Source organism: Panthera tigris, chromosome D4, assembly GCF_018350195.1.
Source record: "Panthera tigris isolate Pti1 chromosome D4, P.tigris_Pti1_mat1.1, whole genome shotgun sequence".
NCBI classification, from domain to species: Eukaryota; Metazoa; Chordata; class Mammalia; order Carnivora; family Felidae; genus Panthera; species Panthera tigris.
The window spans coordinates 13,124,938-13,140,957 of NC_056672.1; the positions used below are offsets into that span (position 1 = coordinate 13,124,938).

Here is a 16,020-nt window from a genome sequence, read left to right on the forward strand (position 1 = left end):
CTCGACATGGCCTCAGTGCCATGGGATAGCTCAGATAAGACGCAACCAAAGGTAAGCTCCTGATATTGTCTCTACCTTCTACCCTCCTCCCCAGTCTTCCCCATCTGAATACATGGCAGTACATTCTTCTAGCTGGTCAGTCCCCCAAACTGGGAGTCACCTTGGATTCATCTGTCCCTCTCACACCTTGGATCAAATTTAATGGTAAATCTTGCTTGCTCTGCCTTCAAATTATAGCCTGAATTGTACACCTAGTCTAAGCACTGCCAGCTTTTGTCTGGATTCTTGCCATGGTCTCTTCACTTCTGTTTCTGCTTTCACACCTGCTCCCTATGTAGGCTACTCAACTCAGTAGGTGGGGTGATACTGTTGAAACATACAAGAACACTTCTTCCTTTGCTCAAAACTCTGCAAGCTACTATTGCACACAGGGCAAGTGTAGAAGTCAAAGTTCTTACCCTCCTCATTGGATCTGGCCCTCATTCCTTCCCTGGACTCCTCTCCTACTCCTCTCCTCCCTTTCCTTCCACATGGCCACACAGGCTCCTCCTGATGTTCTCCGATCATGTAGCCCACATTCCTGCCTCAGTGCCTTTTCACTGCCATTCCTTCTGCCAGCAATGGTTGTCCCCAATATGTCACATACTCTGCTCCCTCACTTCCTAAAGTCTTCACTCAAGTGTCCCCTTTCCAGTGAGGCCTTCTCCACCACTCTATTTAAAACTGCAACCTCCTCCTTACACTCCCCTTTTTGGCCTCTCTGCCTTCCTTCTCTCCCTGACACTTATTCCTACCCAATACACTACATATTTTACTTATTTTTGGTTTCCTTCAACCCAAATGCAAGCTCCAGGAGGGTGGGATGAGCACAGACACCTGGCCTGAAGGGGACTGCTATGCAGTGCACCCTGGTGCTGCGCTCAGCACTGGAGCACCAGAACCTTCTGCCTGGCCTGGGGGTGGGGGCGGTGGGGTGGGGGACCATGCAGACTTGGGCAGTTCCAGTACCAATGGTTACCTTGGCTGAGGGAAAATAAGAGGCCTCTTCCCAATTTCCCAGGTACACTATACCTGAGAGAGAGAGAGAGAGAGAGAGCAGCTGAGAGGGGGAGAAGATGGGAAAGGAAGGGGAGAAGGGGAGGGGTCAGAGGGAGGACATCAGGAGGAGTGGGAGGGAAAGAGAGACATCATAAAAACTGAGATTGAATTCACCAAAACTAGATGGAAAGGGAGCTTAGAATTGGATTTATTTGATTTAAGGAAAATTTTTATTATGCAACATTTCCTACCTACCTAAGTTTATGAACCATAATTCATACTCACTGTAACGGTTCTTATTACCTGAATAATGGGAACAAGTAAGTTGACAGGACCAAACAAATCCTGCTCCATGCACGGACCTGCAAACAGAATCTAAGAACGGAAATACAAGGGAGAAGAGAACTTTCTACTTGTCCCCAATCTCCTGATGGTGCAGGCTGGCCACGTTAGTTGTTACTTCTTTCAGAATCCCCCCTCCCCCCCGCCACGATTTCCTAATAAATTCTGATGTGCACCCGAGTCAGAACTCACTTCCTGTGTTCTCCCTCTGGGTGGAAGAAATGTGGCTAATGAGGAAAGGTTCAGCTCAGATTTGTTTGATGACCAGAAGAGCTGACTCTTCAATCCTCAGTCCCCCGTGTTAGCAAAGGCACACCTGTTTTTTCATCCTCCCTCATTCCAGCAGGAATTGCCCACAGAACCCCGTGTGGTCGCGAAGACGCCCAGGCTCATTAGCCAGCAAGAACTGTTGATTCCTCTGCCTGAGATCTAGGACTTCAGCATTTGCCTACAGGGCTGCAGCCTGTGGAACTCAAGGCAGCTTTTGAAATCTGACCCTGCTCAAAGAACAGGAACAGCCTGTTCAATAAGGGGAAGAGCTGCTTGCTTGTTTCAGCTCTGGATGCCAAAAAAGAAAAAAAAAATTTCGCCTATTTGGCCGGTATTACGGAATAACGTCTCTAGTCTCCTGTTTTTGTTTTTTTTTTTCCTCAGAGGTTAATATCTTGAGCCAAGGGTTCAAGGTTAAAAGATTTTTATTCTGTTAGAATCTATGACAATTTTATTGCTGACATCTTGGGAGCACTATTTCTGGTCACTCTTCAAGCCTATATGAAATACATTTCACTTTTACAGCCATCAGTGTCAATGGTGTGAAATGATTCAAACACTTATTGAAGGGATAGGCAAATTATTTTAAATTCTGGGAAAGGGGCTTTGAAGGGTCCCGTGACAAATTCCCTGGCCTTAATCACCTCAAGCAAATTAAAATCTCAGCCCACTTTCTTTTAGAACCCTAAAGAGTGAGATACCTTATCCTCTCTAAATATATCCCACAGTAAAATTGTTGATTATGGCAGAAAAGTACTCAGTCAGCCAGTCAGCACAAGTTCTGCCATTTATTTTATGTTAGCCTAACTTCCTAAAGGTAGCTATGCATTTTTTACTGAATGGTTGATCCTAATCTAGACTGAAAAGCAGCCATAGGCAATTATCACTTTAAATAAGTGGGGGAAGATCAATACTTACTTCTTTTTCTGTGTATATGGAAATAATGGAGCCGTGATGGCTTTGGCCGCTCCAAAAAATACACATCCTTCGACTCTCTAAGTTCCTAAGATGGAAACGATTTAATAAGAATCATGATTCAACAAGAATCATGATTCAAATTTCCAGAATAAATACTTTCATGCCCATGACAGAAGTATTCATGATGGTCTTTGCCAGTACATGTTCCTATGCATTTATCTGCCCAGAGTCTGTCTATGTGTTACTGTTTTACTACGTGTCTTTCCTTTGAAGATTTTAACATCTAAGCTCGTCTATTACATTTTTATGTCGGGCTGGAAACCAGAGCTAAAAATAAGGCCAGAAAAACATTTATTGATGTTTACAATAAAAATTTATTGAGCCCCTACCTGCATATACCAGGCACTGTGCTAGGTTTGCCGGATGACAAAAATGACTAAGACTCAGACTCTGCTCACAAGGAGCTCACAATCTACAGGTGACGGAGCACGGTGCAGGCAGATAGAGATCACCGCTTTACCAAAAGAGGCAGTTCTGTGACAGAGGCTTACACAGAGTGCTGTGGGAACATGGATTATACGGCAAATAATTGAGCCTACAAGAATGTGTGTGTGTGTGTGTGTGTGTGTGTGTGTGTGTGTGTGCGTGCGTTCATGTGTGTGTGTGTGTTATAAGATTTCATAGAAGAGAAGATTTTCAAGCTGAGGCTTGGAGTGTAGGTTTTTGTCCTTAAGTAGAATTGGAAGAGGTTGGAATTTCAGCAAATGTCAATACAGGAGAAAAACACCTCCAATGAGGAATGTCATCATGTCGTTTACGGGGAAATTGCAAGTAGCTTAAAAGGGGTGGAACATAAGGTCTCCATGAATTATGAAAGAAGGGGAAACCAGAGAAACAACAGATGAAAACATATAGAAAGACTTTTGGTTAGCAGTGGAATAAGGAAGAGGTTGGGTCACATCAAGAGGGTCTATGCTATCATGAGAGGAACCTATTATGGGGCTGACCAATAACAGCAGATTTTGCTGACTATTGAGACCAAAATGCCAAATATTTGCTATCCACATCTTTCTAATCTGAAAAGAGTTCTCAGCATTCTTTCCTGCATGTAAAAGAACCTAAGAGATCTTATCGGAATGGTGGGTAGCTCCCCTGTTGGACTCATTCAGGAACTGCCCCAGTCCCTGAACAAAGTCATTCTAATGCAGAAAGGAGCTCTTTGCTAAAAGAGAAAGCTTTTTGCTTAGCCTGGATTGGAAAATGAGTCAGATAAACAAGCTAGGCAGACTGCGAAGACACAGGTTTCACTAACATGAGATCTACTCCCCCAACATTATTCCTTTGAGTCCATTATTGTCTTGATGGACAAAGTGACATTTTAGTACCAAGCATGACAAACATTTCAGGGACAGCCAACTTGTATCAGGCCATTGCAAAAGATAAGAGAGGGCAGATGTTTAGACCGTATTATCTTTTTCACACAATCTATTCTTTTATAGATTTATAGAGGGAAAATTCTTTAAAAAGTAGAGAAAAGTTCGAACAACACGTTCAGTTGAGGGTGTCTGAAAAATGGCAGGTCATCAGAGTCCAAAGTTAACTGATCATGAATTTGATATACATATTTTGGATGGTCTTTTACTTGATCTGTTGAGTCTACAGGTAGTAGAAAGTCCAAACAATTGGGCTGAACAGGTTAGAGCATCCACAGAAGGCAATGAAATGTCCCTGATATACATGTAACCCACCTAGGGGAAGTTTAACATCCTTTTCAGGTCATGTGGTTTGAACTCAGGGCTTTCATTCTATGAGAATATAAATTCATTATTTCTTACTTCCAGGTCTCCCTGGATGAAGTTCTGCCATGACCCTTAACTTATTGACTGCTATTGGTCTCATGGAACAGTTATGGGCTCAGTGATGGAAATTTTCATGTCATGGTTACCCCAATGCATTTGAACATGGTGCAATGATCAAAAAAGATGCCAGTGATGACAATTGAACGTCCCTTTGCCTTCCCAGCCTCCTTCATATATTCTCAGGCATAGGATGACAAAGGGAAGTCCACGAGTCACATGAAGAAAGACTGTAGCCATGGGTACACGATCAGGATCTCCTCTGCTTATCTTCACCCCCACCCTGCCATCACCCTGCCCTACTTCCTCCTCACGTTGCTCCTGTGAATTCCTCCACCATCTTGCCACTAACCACCGTCCTCTGCCCAAAGTTCTCCTGTTGAAGAATTCCAGCTGAACTGATGTTCAACCCGTGTATGATGTGGAACTTGTGTTCAAACAGTTGTTGAATGAAATAAAGACCCCTAAACCCTCCAAGGTAACAAGATGTTAGGGGAGTGCCTTTTTGAGTGAAACAATGCTTCCTTCTGTGGGGTGAAAAGAGCAAGGATTTGGGAATCACATCAGCCTGGTTTGTGCTATGCTGTGCCACTAACTGGATTTAGAACAAGGGCTTAGTAACTCTGAAATGCGGTTTCATCAACTGTAAAAAAGGAAGATAATAATCCCTACCTTGAAGGATCTCTGCATTGAAGGATCTCTGCTCATATATTAAGAGCAGTATATAAGAAAACGCCTAGCCTAGTGCCTGGAACACACCAGCGCCTCCAGAAATGCTCATCTTTATCCTCTGTTTTATGGGGGATTTTAAGATGATAAATAATAGGGAATAATCATCATCATCATCTCGGATGCAGTTGGAAGTCTTAGAAAGAGATAAACAGCAGTCATAGGGAGAGAGAGCGTTAGGAATTTTGAAAGGAAATGAATGGTTTTATGGTTAATTTTCTTGGTTGGGGTTTAAGAGGAGATTCATGTTGTCCATTAATTATACTTACCAATTGGGTCTAATTGGCAACTACCCCAAAATGAATAAAACAAGCGGGAGTCAAGAGAGAAAAACGGCAGGCATCCTGTCAAAAAATAAAATCTTTGAAATTTCTACAACCCAATGGTTGAATATACATTTTATTAAAGCAGACGGACTCACCCACTTTATAAATGTATACATGTGATGGCAATCCAAGTTGCACACTGAGACTTTTGCAAAGCGTCAAACAGCCCTCTGTAGCACCTATACCTGATTTTCTCATTCTTCTACTTGTTTGGGTTCTTAAAATCAGCCATCCCCTTTGCTGGATGGAGCAAGCATCCCTCATTATTCTGTGTCAGCCTAGGTGAATGTTGTGGGGCTCAAAGGGTTAAGTGAGGCAATCCGTGTTGAGTGCTTAGCCCTTGTAAATCCTCTAGAAATGTTAGCTGTTGGTACCATGATGATAATAATAATTATGAATCTTTCGATGCTGTTTTCCAAGACTGCACAAGACCTGGATTGCCCCCTCTCTCCTTTTAAAAACATTAATTTTTCTTGTTTTTGGAGATATGTGTCCTCTTCTCAGGTGATTAGCTACTTTTGACAAGGAGTATTTTTTCCCCTCCACTGGCTAATGTACTTAATTTCTTTTCTTTTTAAAGAATAATTGAAACCAATGACAACATATCATTCAATATGCACAATATTATTTACTGAAAAGATCCCCACATTTCCTTCTTCTTTCTCTCATTGCCAAGAAAATGACTAATTAGATACACAGACATAACCATATGTATATATAGGTATATATATAATATATATAACATATATATCCCTTTTTTCTTCCTTCCTTCCTTCCTTCCTTCCTTCCTTCCTTCCTTCCTTCCTTCCTTTCCTTTCCTTTCCTTTCCTTTCCTTCCCTCCCTCCCTCCTTTCCTTCCTTCCTTCCTTCCTTCCTTCCTTCCTTCCTTCCTTCCTTCCTTCCTTCCTTCCTTCCATGTGTGCATACATGTATATATCTACCTACCTATTTATCCAAAGAAAAAGTCATCAAAGCCACTTCATTATAATAGGTTTCCTTACCAATTTGTCTATACTATCCCAAACTGGGAGGTGAATTTAATTGTAATATCAAGACTCTGGAGTTGTTAATTTACTAAACAAGCTAGGCTGGGGTGAGATGATCCAGTACCTCATTTCAAATCTAGGCCTCGGAGGAGAATCCCACCAACAGTTCTGTTTCTGCTCCTTTTTTCCTTCCCTGGAAACATTTATGGAGGCCCCAGCTTCCTAAGATCAAGCCAGACTCCTAGAGGAGCTTCAACCGGGGGCAGTCGTTGGGCAGAGGGTAGCCAATGTGTGAGAGACACAGTAAGGTCTTAATCCACTTTTACAGAACATTGCTTGGTGATTCCTCAGTGCCCACAACCTGGCAGAGGTGCCTTGTCATAAGAACGTACTCACTGGGGGTAAGACAAATAAATATCCCTTGAAACACAAAATGTAAGAGTTGGTTTCTGGATTCCTCTGGATTCTTAATAATTTGTAAAATAACAAGCCAAGAGTAACTACTGTGTATTTCCCAGAAACTTACCAGTTAGCATGTTCCTGAGAAATAAATTCAGCTGGGGAGCACATGCCTCCCCAGGCCGCTCTGCTGCTGTGTATGACAATTAGACTGCTTGCTAAATACTATGAGCAAAGCCCCAGATAGAGAAAAACACAAGACCTCCTGGCAAATTTAGCACGAGCGTTTGTTTATGGGACCAGCTACAAAACTGGCCAGGCTATGTGTTTCCTGCAGAGGGAAGAGCACGCTGGTATTTTCAGTGTAGTTCTTTTTTGCTTCCAGTTACCAAACCCTAACGAACAAAAGTTAAAACAACATTTTAGTGAAGATTAACCAGATTTGTTGAAGATTTGTTGCATGGCTGGAAATGGAAATGTCTAAACATGTGGCGTTTGGTGACGGTGACCCCAATTGTCTCATTATTTCCTTGATCACCCTATCGGGCATGGTGTAAAAAGTGGTCTCAAGGGGGGAAATGGGGAAATAAAGGGCCACGGATTTTGCATCAAATGAGGTTGATACCCCAAGAAACCTGCTTTCATTCCTGGCTGAGGTGCATGGAGAACTTTGCCTTATTTGAGTTCCCCTGACGTTATGTTAAATACATGAAAAGTACTTCCCAAACTAACTCAGTGACTATGCTGAGCAGCAGACTAAGCATGTGGCATTCTCAGCTCAGCTAAGATCTGTGCCAGCAGATGCACGGTATGAAAACAGGTAGGACACCTGACCTTTTCTAAGTGGGCTTTCCCATCTGGAAAATGAAGGCAGTGAACCTGGTGAGATACACACATACACACAGACACACACACACACACACACACACACACACACACACACAGATACACGATTTCTTGTAAAGTATATATATATTATATTATATATATATTATATATTATACATTATATGTTATATATATTATATATTGTATATTATATATTATATATTATATATTATATATTATATATTATATATTAATTATATGTTATATCTTATATGTTATATCTTATATGTTATATCTTATATGTTATATCTTATATGTTATATATATAAATACATATATATTTATAATAATGTGTGTGTGTGTGTATATATATATATATGGTTATACAAAATCTCATGAGCATGTGTAGCTGTACACCTGCCCCATCTGTATATCTCTCTATATGTAATAATGTCTCAGTTATCATATATTATTCTATAGTGTACCTTTACTTCCCCCCTGTCAAGGAATGTCTAGAAAAAGGAAACAATGAAATATATATATCTTTTCCTCATGATTTTGATGTTTGTATTTCCTAAAAATCTAACCCCAGTTCACATGTAGATCTTGTTTATGTTTGCAGCTGAAATAATGCAATGTAGAGAGAGGATAAACAATTTAATGAAAGTAAAACAAATTCAATTAGACCACACGCTGTGCACTAAGTTTCTGGAGGTTGAAAGCTTTCACCTACATGACTTATAATCCATTGCCCACATTCCACCCATCAAAATCTTACTTAAAATATCTCTGTCACATACCCCCCTTGAATGTTCTACCTAGAAATACTCTTCATCTGAATTCCTGTTGTATTTTATGTCTTTAAAGGGCACTTAACACTTGCTGCTTATGATAATGCAGCTCTTTGTATCCCGAGCAGGAAGAGCACAGTGGTGGGGGCTGACACAGGCTGACTTCTTGGGTTTGCCTCTTATTACCAGCCAGACGTTGGGGCTATTGTTGACCTCTTCCTACTTCAGGTTTCTTTGTTTTGTTTTGTTTTGTTTTGTTTGGTCACTGGGAATAATAAATGGTACTCACTTCACAGGGTTGTCGTAAGGAGTAAATCATGATTTCTTGTAAAGTGTTTAGCACTCAATTAAACACTAGTTATTGTTAACTTATTTGTCAAACTCTAAGTTCTTCAAGTGTACAACTATGCCTTATTTATCTTGCAACCCCTACAGTGCTTGGTATGTTGTAGGTGCACAAGCCAATACTGGTAGAGCGATAGAAATACTGTCAAGGGGAAATATAGAGCAGAACAATCACTACTTATTTTAAATGACAGATATTTTGAGTTCTCATTTTGCTACATTTTGAAAAGCTGAAGAGCTTTAAGCCTGTGTTTTGGCTCCCTATGAAGCATCTTAAAGGTATAGTGGAACAAAGAATATAGAGGGAGCCACTTTTCCACAGTGAGCATGACAGACAACATCCAACATGAAACAGCTGTTGAATGAGCTATTGTGTGACCCAGCTCCATCCACCTTCCAGCTCCCAAGGACCCCAGGAGAGCGGAGCTGGATTTTGCAGGTGGCCAGGACCATAAGGAAGGGAAAATGAATTATTCCAGCTCTACTGAATTGTACATACGGTAGAAATATAAAAGTATGACATTTTTGAGAGTCCCATTATACTAGGGTGTCTGGTTATGGCTAAGAATTGGGGATAAATTTCGGCTCTTTTGTCATTCACTAACTCCAAGTAGGGAAGATAATTTTGTTTATGATTTCAGCTACTATCAAATGTAAGCATCAAATCTGCTACATTGGTCTCATAATTATTATACACATCCCTTATGTATGATTGGACAGTATGATTCTCCATAACATGTTCTTAACCAGCCTCTTCCCTTAGGTTTCCTGACTTGACTCTTTCCTCTTGTCTTAGATGAAGCCAAGGATAGCCAACAGATTGAGTGGGCAAGAGAAAACGCGGCTATGCTGGCTCCTTACCCAGAGGTCAGGAATGATATATATATACTTGAGGGAGGAGGGTTCTGAACTCGTACATTACATGGATAGGCTGACTACTGACAAATGTTTTCTTCCTCCCTCCTTCTCTCCCCCATCCTTCCCTCAGCCCCTCCTTCTCTCCCTCCTTCTCTCCTTCTCTCCCTCTTTCCCTCCCTCCTTCCCTCTCTCACTCTCTCTGCTTTCTTCCTTTCCCTTTCCTTCTTCCCTTCCCTTCCCCTGTGCCTGTGCCTGGCCCTTTCCTTTCTTTCATTTCCTTTCTTCCCCTCCCCTCCCCTTCCTTTCCCTCTTTCTTCCTTTCCTCACTCCCTTCCACTACAAAAGCTATATTTGCTCATTGTAAAAAAACAACATTGACAAGTGTTCAAAGGTATAAGTGGAACATATCAGTTCTTATCCTACCTCCCTCACCTCAGGTTTCACTGCCTAGAAGTTACAACTAATACTTATTCACCTGTGTCCTTTCAAGTATTTTATAAGCATATACATATATTCTTTCAAATTTTTATAAACATAAATGTAATCAAAACCACACACTTGTACTGTTTTACAATGGGCTTTTTAACTTAAGAAAAAAATATACCTTTGGATATCTTTGCATATGAGCCCAAACAGAGCTAGACCATTATTCATAGTAACTTCAGAGTATTTCACTATATGTTTACAACATAATTTAATTAGCCAATTATTCCTGAATCTTTGAGTTATTTCCATTTTATTACTGTAAACAATACTGCAATAAATACGAATAGAATAAATCTTAGAAGTAAAAATACATGGCCAAAAGGTATGCACATTCAACATTTAATAGGGGCAGCCAAATTGTCTTCCAAATAAGGTTGCCCATATTTGTACACACACTAGTGAGTATTTCTATATACACTTACTGACAGTAGATATTGGCAAACTTTTTTTTTTTTTTTTTTGCTGATAGGTTAAAAACATTTCATTGTCTTCATTTTCATTTCTTTACTTTCTAGTGAGGCTGAGTATTTGTACTTTCTTCATGTGATCTTCTTGTTCATATATTTTGCCCTTTTTCTTATAGAATTTTTTTGGATTTGTGGATGCCCTTTGCTTATTATAGAAATTAGCCCTTTGTTATTGTCACAACTATTGGCTTTGCTTTACCATTTGTTTTTTGAACTAGTATTTTCTAATAGGGTTTCTAAACATTGAATTTGTTTTCTACAGTGACATAGCTTATGTGAATGGAAAAGTCATAATAACTCTGAGTTTGGTTTATAAGAAGAAGGAAAAATATACCAGGCAAGACAGAAACAGGGGAAAATAACTGTGCCACATATGGAGTATCCAGAGAGGAAAGGTAAGGTTTGTTTTCAAAGCACTTGCCTGTGGTTTCATTAAATTTGTAAGGCATTAGATCTTCCTAGCTTTATTCCTTTAGCAAGACAGAAGATAAATTCCAACTGTCTATACATCTACCTTTGTGGTTTTACAAAGGTAGATGTATAGAAAAACACAAGCTAAAAAAAAAAAAGAAAAAAGAAACCAACTAGGGTTAGATGAATAAGGACACATATATCCCAGTCTCTAAAGGGACCCAATTCACCATTTATTAAGAGAAGCTCCATAAATTAATCTTTTTATAACTGTCAGTGTCAGCAAATACTCTCAATTTTATATTTACTGTCATTCAAAACATTTTAAGAGCTCTTCAGTTATGTTTTGACAAGTTATTGGTTGTCACTTAGGGGTTATTAAAATGTAGGAATGTCATATTGTATAATTGGCATAAGAGGGCTTTAAATCCATAAGAAACTCATCTGCTCATCAGGTCTCCTCAAATATTTCCTCAACAGAGTTAGGAGATGCTCTTATTCCCAAAGACAGCTAGCTCCCTCGCCCTTTTCTCCCAACAGGACTGAAGTCCTGTTATAATGTATGGAGTTGAGAGGCTGCCCAATCCCCATCTTCCTGCTCATTACCAAGAATACAGTCATGTGTAGGTCACATGAGAATTATTTTCCAGGGTTTATCTTTGAAACATTCATATCAAGAGTGCAGTGTCATAGAAACACAGAATCTTTTTAATTTATTTTTAATATTTTGGGATTTAAAATGTTACCAAATGATGTACAACAAAATATGTGGCTCCATCAAGGATCCATTATGGCATACACATGCAATATGCATAGCACAGCATAGGCAATTACTTTGAGGCTTAGGGGATCTGTTTGAGTTAGTTAACTTAAGGTAACTAAATGAGAATGGTCTAAAATAATCTCTATAATTTGAAACATCTCATCTCAAACCAATTTCAAGCGGAAATTATAATTTCCAGAGCCAGTGCAAGACCCTTCAACCACCTATCACTAAAAAACTCACAGGTAGTGAAAGAACATGGTACCAAGCATATGCTACAGGAGCTATTTATGGACAAGCCTCTCCAGTGAACATATTGGAACCTATAGGCAATCTTTTTTACGAATGGCAGATATGTTCTATCTCATGTGACTGCTCTGGCCATTTCTTAACAACAATCTGGAATGCTAAGCTGAAAAGATACGACAAAAACTGTTATCTGTACCCTGATATCTATTCTTCCTTTCCCTCATAGTGATGGGATTTGAGCTAGCTATGTAATTGTACAAGATAAAGACTATATTTTCAAATCCCCTTTTCGCTAGGTGTAAGCATGTGACCAAATATTGGTGCACAGTATGTAATCCAAGATGGTGTGTATGAATTCCTCAATGTGACTTTAAAGGGAAAGGGTATGAGTTTCCCTTACTCCTTTTTCCTGATTTTTTTCTGGCTAGAATGTAGATGTGATGGCAAACTCCCACGGGCCATGAAGACAGGGATAGAAAGAGCAAAAGAAAGAAGGGATCTGAGTCCTTAACACTGTGAGGCCACTACATAAATTTTGGACTCCTGCTCAGAATATCATATATAGAAGGAATAAACTCTAGCCTCATTTAGGCACCCATTGTTTTGGGCCATTGTTACAGCAGCAGAACCTGTGCCCTAGTGAATTCAAAATAGTTCCGAGCTGAATCAAGACTCAATAGGAAAAGTGTCATGCTAGGTTTGCAATGCCAGCTATGAGCAAGGGACCCAATGGTCTCCTGCCAACTCTAACCTCTTACTGTGTACATAGCTAACCTACTCCAAAATAGAAAACTCTCAAAAAAACCTTCTCATGTCACTCATAGGCCATATGCCTGTCTTTCTCTCTGTGCTATTGTTGACCACTTCAGGCTTAGTCTTTCTCTATTTGGCATAAATACAAAGAAATGAGACTGACTTAATCATAATAAGAATAAAATAATATGTGTAGTGTTTAGGATATACCATTTATTTATATATAAATGACCTCAATCCTTTAATACAACCCCCTGAAATACTATGTGCTTATTTCAGTCATATTGCCATTGCTAAAATATTTTTGGATTTTTTTTTGAAGCTGTAAATTCACACATTTCTTATAATAATAGGATGGGATCAAATCACTTAAACATCTGTCATGTGAAACCAGCAAGTCTTCACTGAGCACTTACTATGCATAACATTGTTAGTTTGAGTGTCAGAGAGGCTGGTAATCAATTTTAGGGATGTCAAAGGTACTCTTTAGATAATCTATGTTAAATTTCCAGGGTAAGATGGCTTCATAATTTAACATAGAAAAATAATACATATAAGGGGTCTACTACAGTCCAGGGAATGGGAAATAAATACTAGAAATGGAAGGCGAATTGTTTAAAAGCTCTGCTTCATGGGATTCTATATGACCAATCTATTCATTCACTCAAGATTTATATTACTGCCCCGCTCCCTTGCTTCCCCCCAAATTCGCAGTAATTTATAAATTAAAAATGAGATTTCTCTTTTTATTCAATTTCAAACTCTTTATTCTTCTAGCACCTTGGTTTATTAAAATATTCCCTGGGTAATGCATCTGGTGAGGAGGCTCTCCAGGGGCCTATGGGTAAATCAAAATTTCTGCCTCTGTCCCCACATCAGCTAATAACTGTGGATTGTAGGGTTTCTCTGAGTATCAGGGACCCTGACAGGAGAGCTCCCAGCATTAAGCAAGTTTCTGGAGTCACCATGCCTGAAACATATAAAGCAGTGGTGCTCAGAGCGGGTGCTGCTGAATTAAAAATACTGATCCGATTTACTTCATGAGTCAGTTCTGCCTGTTAAGTTGGTATGTCTCTTCAAATGAAAAACAGCTTCCTTGTAACCATTGTGGCAGAAAGGTCAACTCAAGTCCATTTTCAAATATGCCGAGAGCTCAAAGTTAGATAATGAGTTTGGTCCTCACCCAGGAGAGAACAAATTCAGAGCAAATGAAGTCAGATATAAGGAAGAACTTCCCAATGACACATGATGTTAGGATGTGAAGCGTGTGCTAGGGCTGACATTCAGCCTATTCTGTTGCTTTGGGAAACCAAAGTCTTCGCAGGTTGTCAAGATTTTAAATCTCACTGCTGTCTCACTATTGCGGCTTCTTCTCTAGTCGTTAGACTAGAACAGAGTATCTGGGCAGGGTGGGGCCTTGACAAATCAGGTGTGGGCTATTGGAAAGATTGGAAAAAATTAAAAAAAGAAAACTCAAGGAAACACATTTGGGTTAGTGTTTTCATAAGTCAAGTGATTGACAATTATGAAATTGACATTTCATAAGTCAAGTGATTGAAGACCTGCCAGGCAGGTCTTTATGTGAAACTGCTCTGTACAAGGTAGAATATGAACTTTCCTGCCTCCTTTCTCATGCCATTCAGGAAGGCCAGAAATTTTGCTAACCCCAAAGTCCCCTGATATTTTTAAATGACTCCTAGGGGACCAGTGTCACCCTAGTAGTCAACCGCTATAGTCATGTCTAAGAATTATCACCAAAAATGGTGGTAAAGGAAGTAGGCTATAAACGATGCAGTCATGAGTACTTTTTTCTGATTATGGAAATTTCACAGAAACAAAATGCTTTAAATTAGTGTGTGTCATGTCATGGAGATGAGCTATTTAAAATAAAATCTCTTGGAACCAATCGGACTTCACCAGTATTGACTCAATCTGTGCATTAGTATGTTTATGTGGCTCATGTATCGTATAACTCAGTGGAAAGGGGATATATTTGCTTTCACAATAAAGCATAATTTATTAGGGGTGACATCCTTGTACCATTGGGAGACACTATTATTATTGTTTTTGTTAGTTTGGGTGAGTAAGCCTCCAATCGTATATAGATAGGTGTGTTGGCTTAGGGACTGCATAATAAAACATACATCTTTCTTAGAGAATTCTAAACAGCAATATCCTCAAATACCAAATGTGATTATGCTTTATGAATTCTGCAATCATTTGTGCTACTTGTGTACTTAGAAATACCAAGCCCAATTTAATCTGCTGCTTTAGAGGAAGTACTCTTGGTATCTTCATCAGATGAGGCTACACTCAAATGTCAGTCATTACTCTGGGGCAAAGAAAATGTGGAGAATCAAATTCTCTTTCAAGCAAACCCTGACAGTAGCAAAAGTACTGGTTATGGAAATCTAAACCAACCCAGACACTCCCATTAATTAGTATCGCAAAAAATAAATGTGTCTATAATGACTCCCATGGGGACATAATCCCTTAGGCTGGATTTAGTCTGACATAGATTTCACTTTAGAGTATGGAGATGACAAAGGCAGAAATTTCTAGCCTCATAATGAAATTTCCTACAACCTAAATTGATGTTCACAATGTAAGTAGATATGCAGTCTGAACAAAACTTTGCATTTAGGCAAACTTAAAATAAAATTCAAACAGGAAAAGAATAGCATTTTCATCAAATAGAGCCCAAAGATAACTAGATTTCTGTCCTCTTCTTTCAATCCCCTTTTTGAATAAAATGGTAACTTACAAGAAGAAAATTTAAAGTGTAAGATATATTCTGGGCCAATTCACATTTAGCGCAAGTTCTAACACCTCCACCAAATACAGTATTCAACAATCCTAACTGACATTCACCATGATTGTTCCAAGACACTGGAATAGCTCGATGTCTAAAGAAAGATTACATTTTCTCCATCCTGCTCTGTTTATTCAGGCAGGAGGAACAAGTAGGGTGTAGAATATATTCTCAACAATATAGAAAAAAATTTTTCTGGTTATTGCTGCAATGGTCAAGATTTTAAAATCAATTACTCTTTAACAAATAATGTTGAATACAGACTTGATGATATATTCCAGAACATAATCTGGAACCTCATTTTCTTTCTGGATCTTTTCAGCAACTACAGAGATACAATGGCTTCTTCTTACCAAGCAGAGTCAGGTTTGATGTGTGGTAAAAATATTGTGAT

At 39.3% G+C, this 16,020-nt stretch overlaps 1 protein-coding gene across 1 annotated transcript in view; it reads right to left on the bottom strand.

Moving 5' to 3' along the window:
- LOC107179178 (transient receptor potential cation channel subfamily M member 3-like) overlaps positions 1-16,020 on the bottom strand; it is a 68,754-nt gene that overhangs the window by 15,116 nt on the left and 37,618 nt on the right. Inside the window, exon 5 of the mRNA XM_015535431.2 lies at positions 5,423-5,497. Coding sequence (XP_015390917.1) covers positions 5,423-5,497 — 75 coding nt within the window. The remainder of the gene's footprint in view (positions 1-5,422; positions 5,498-16,020) is intronic.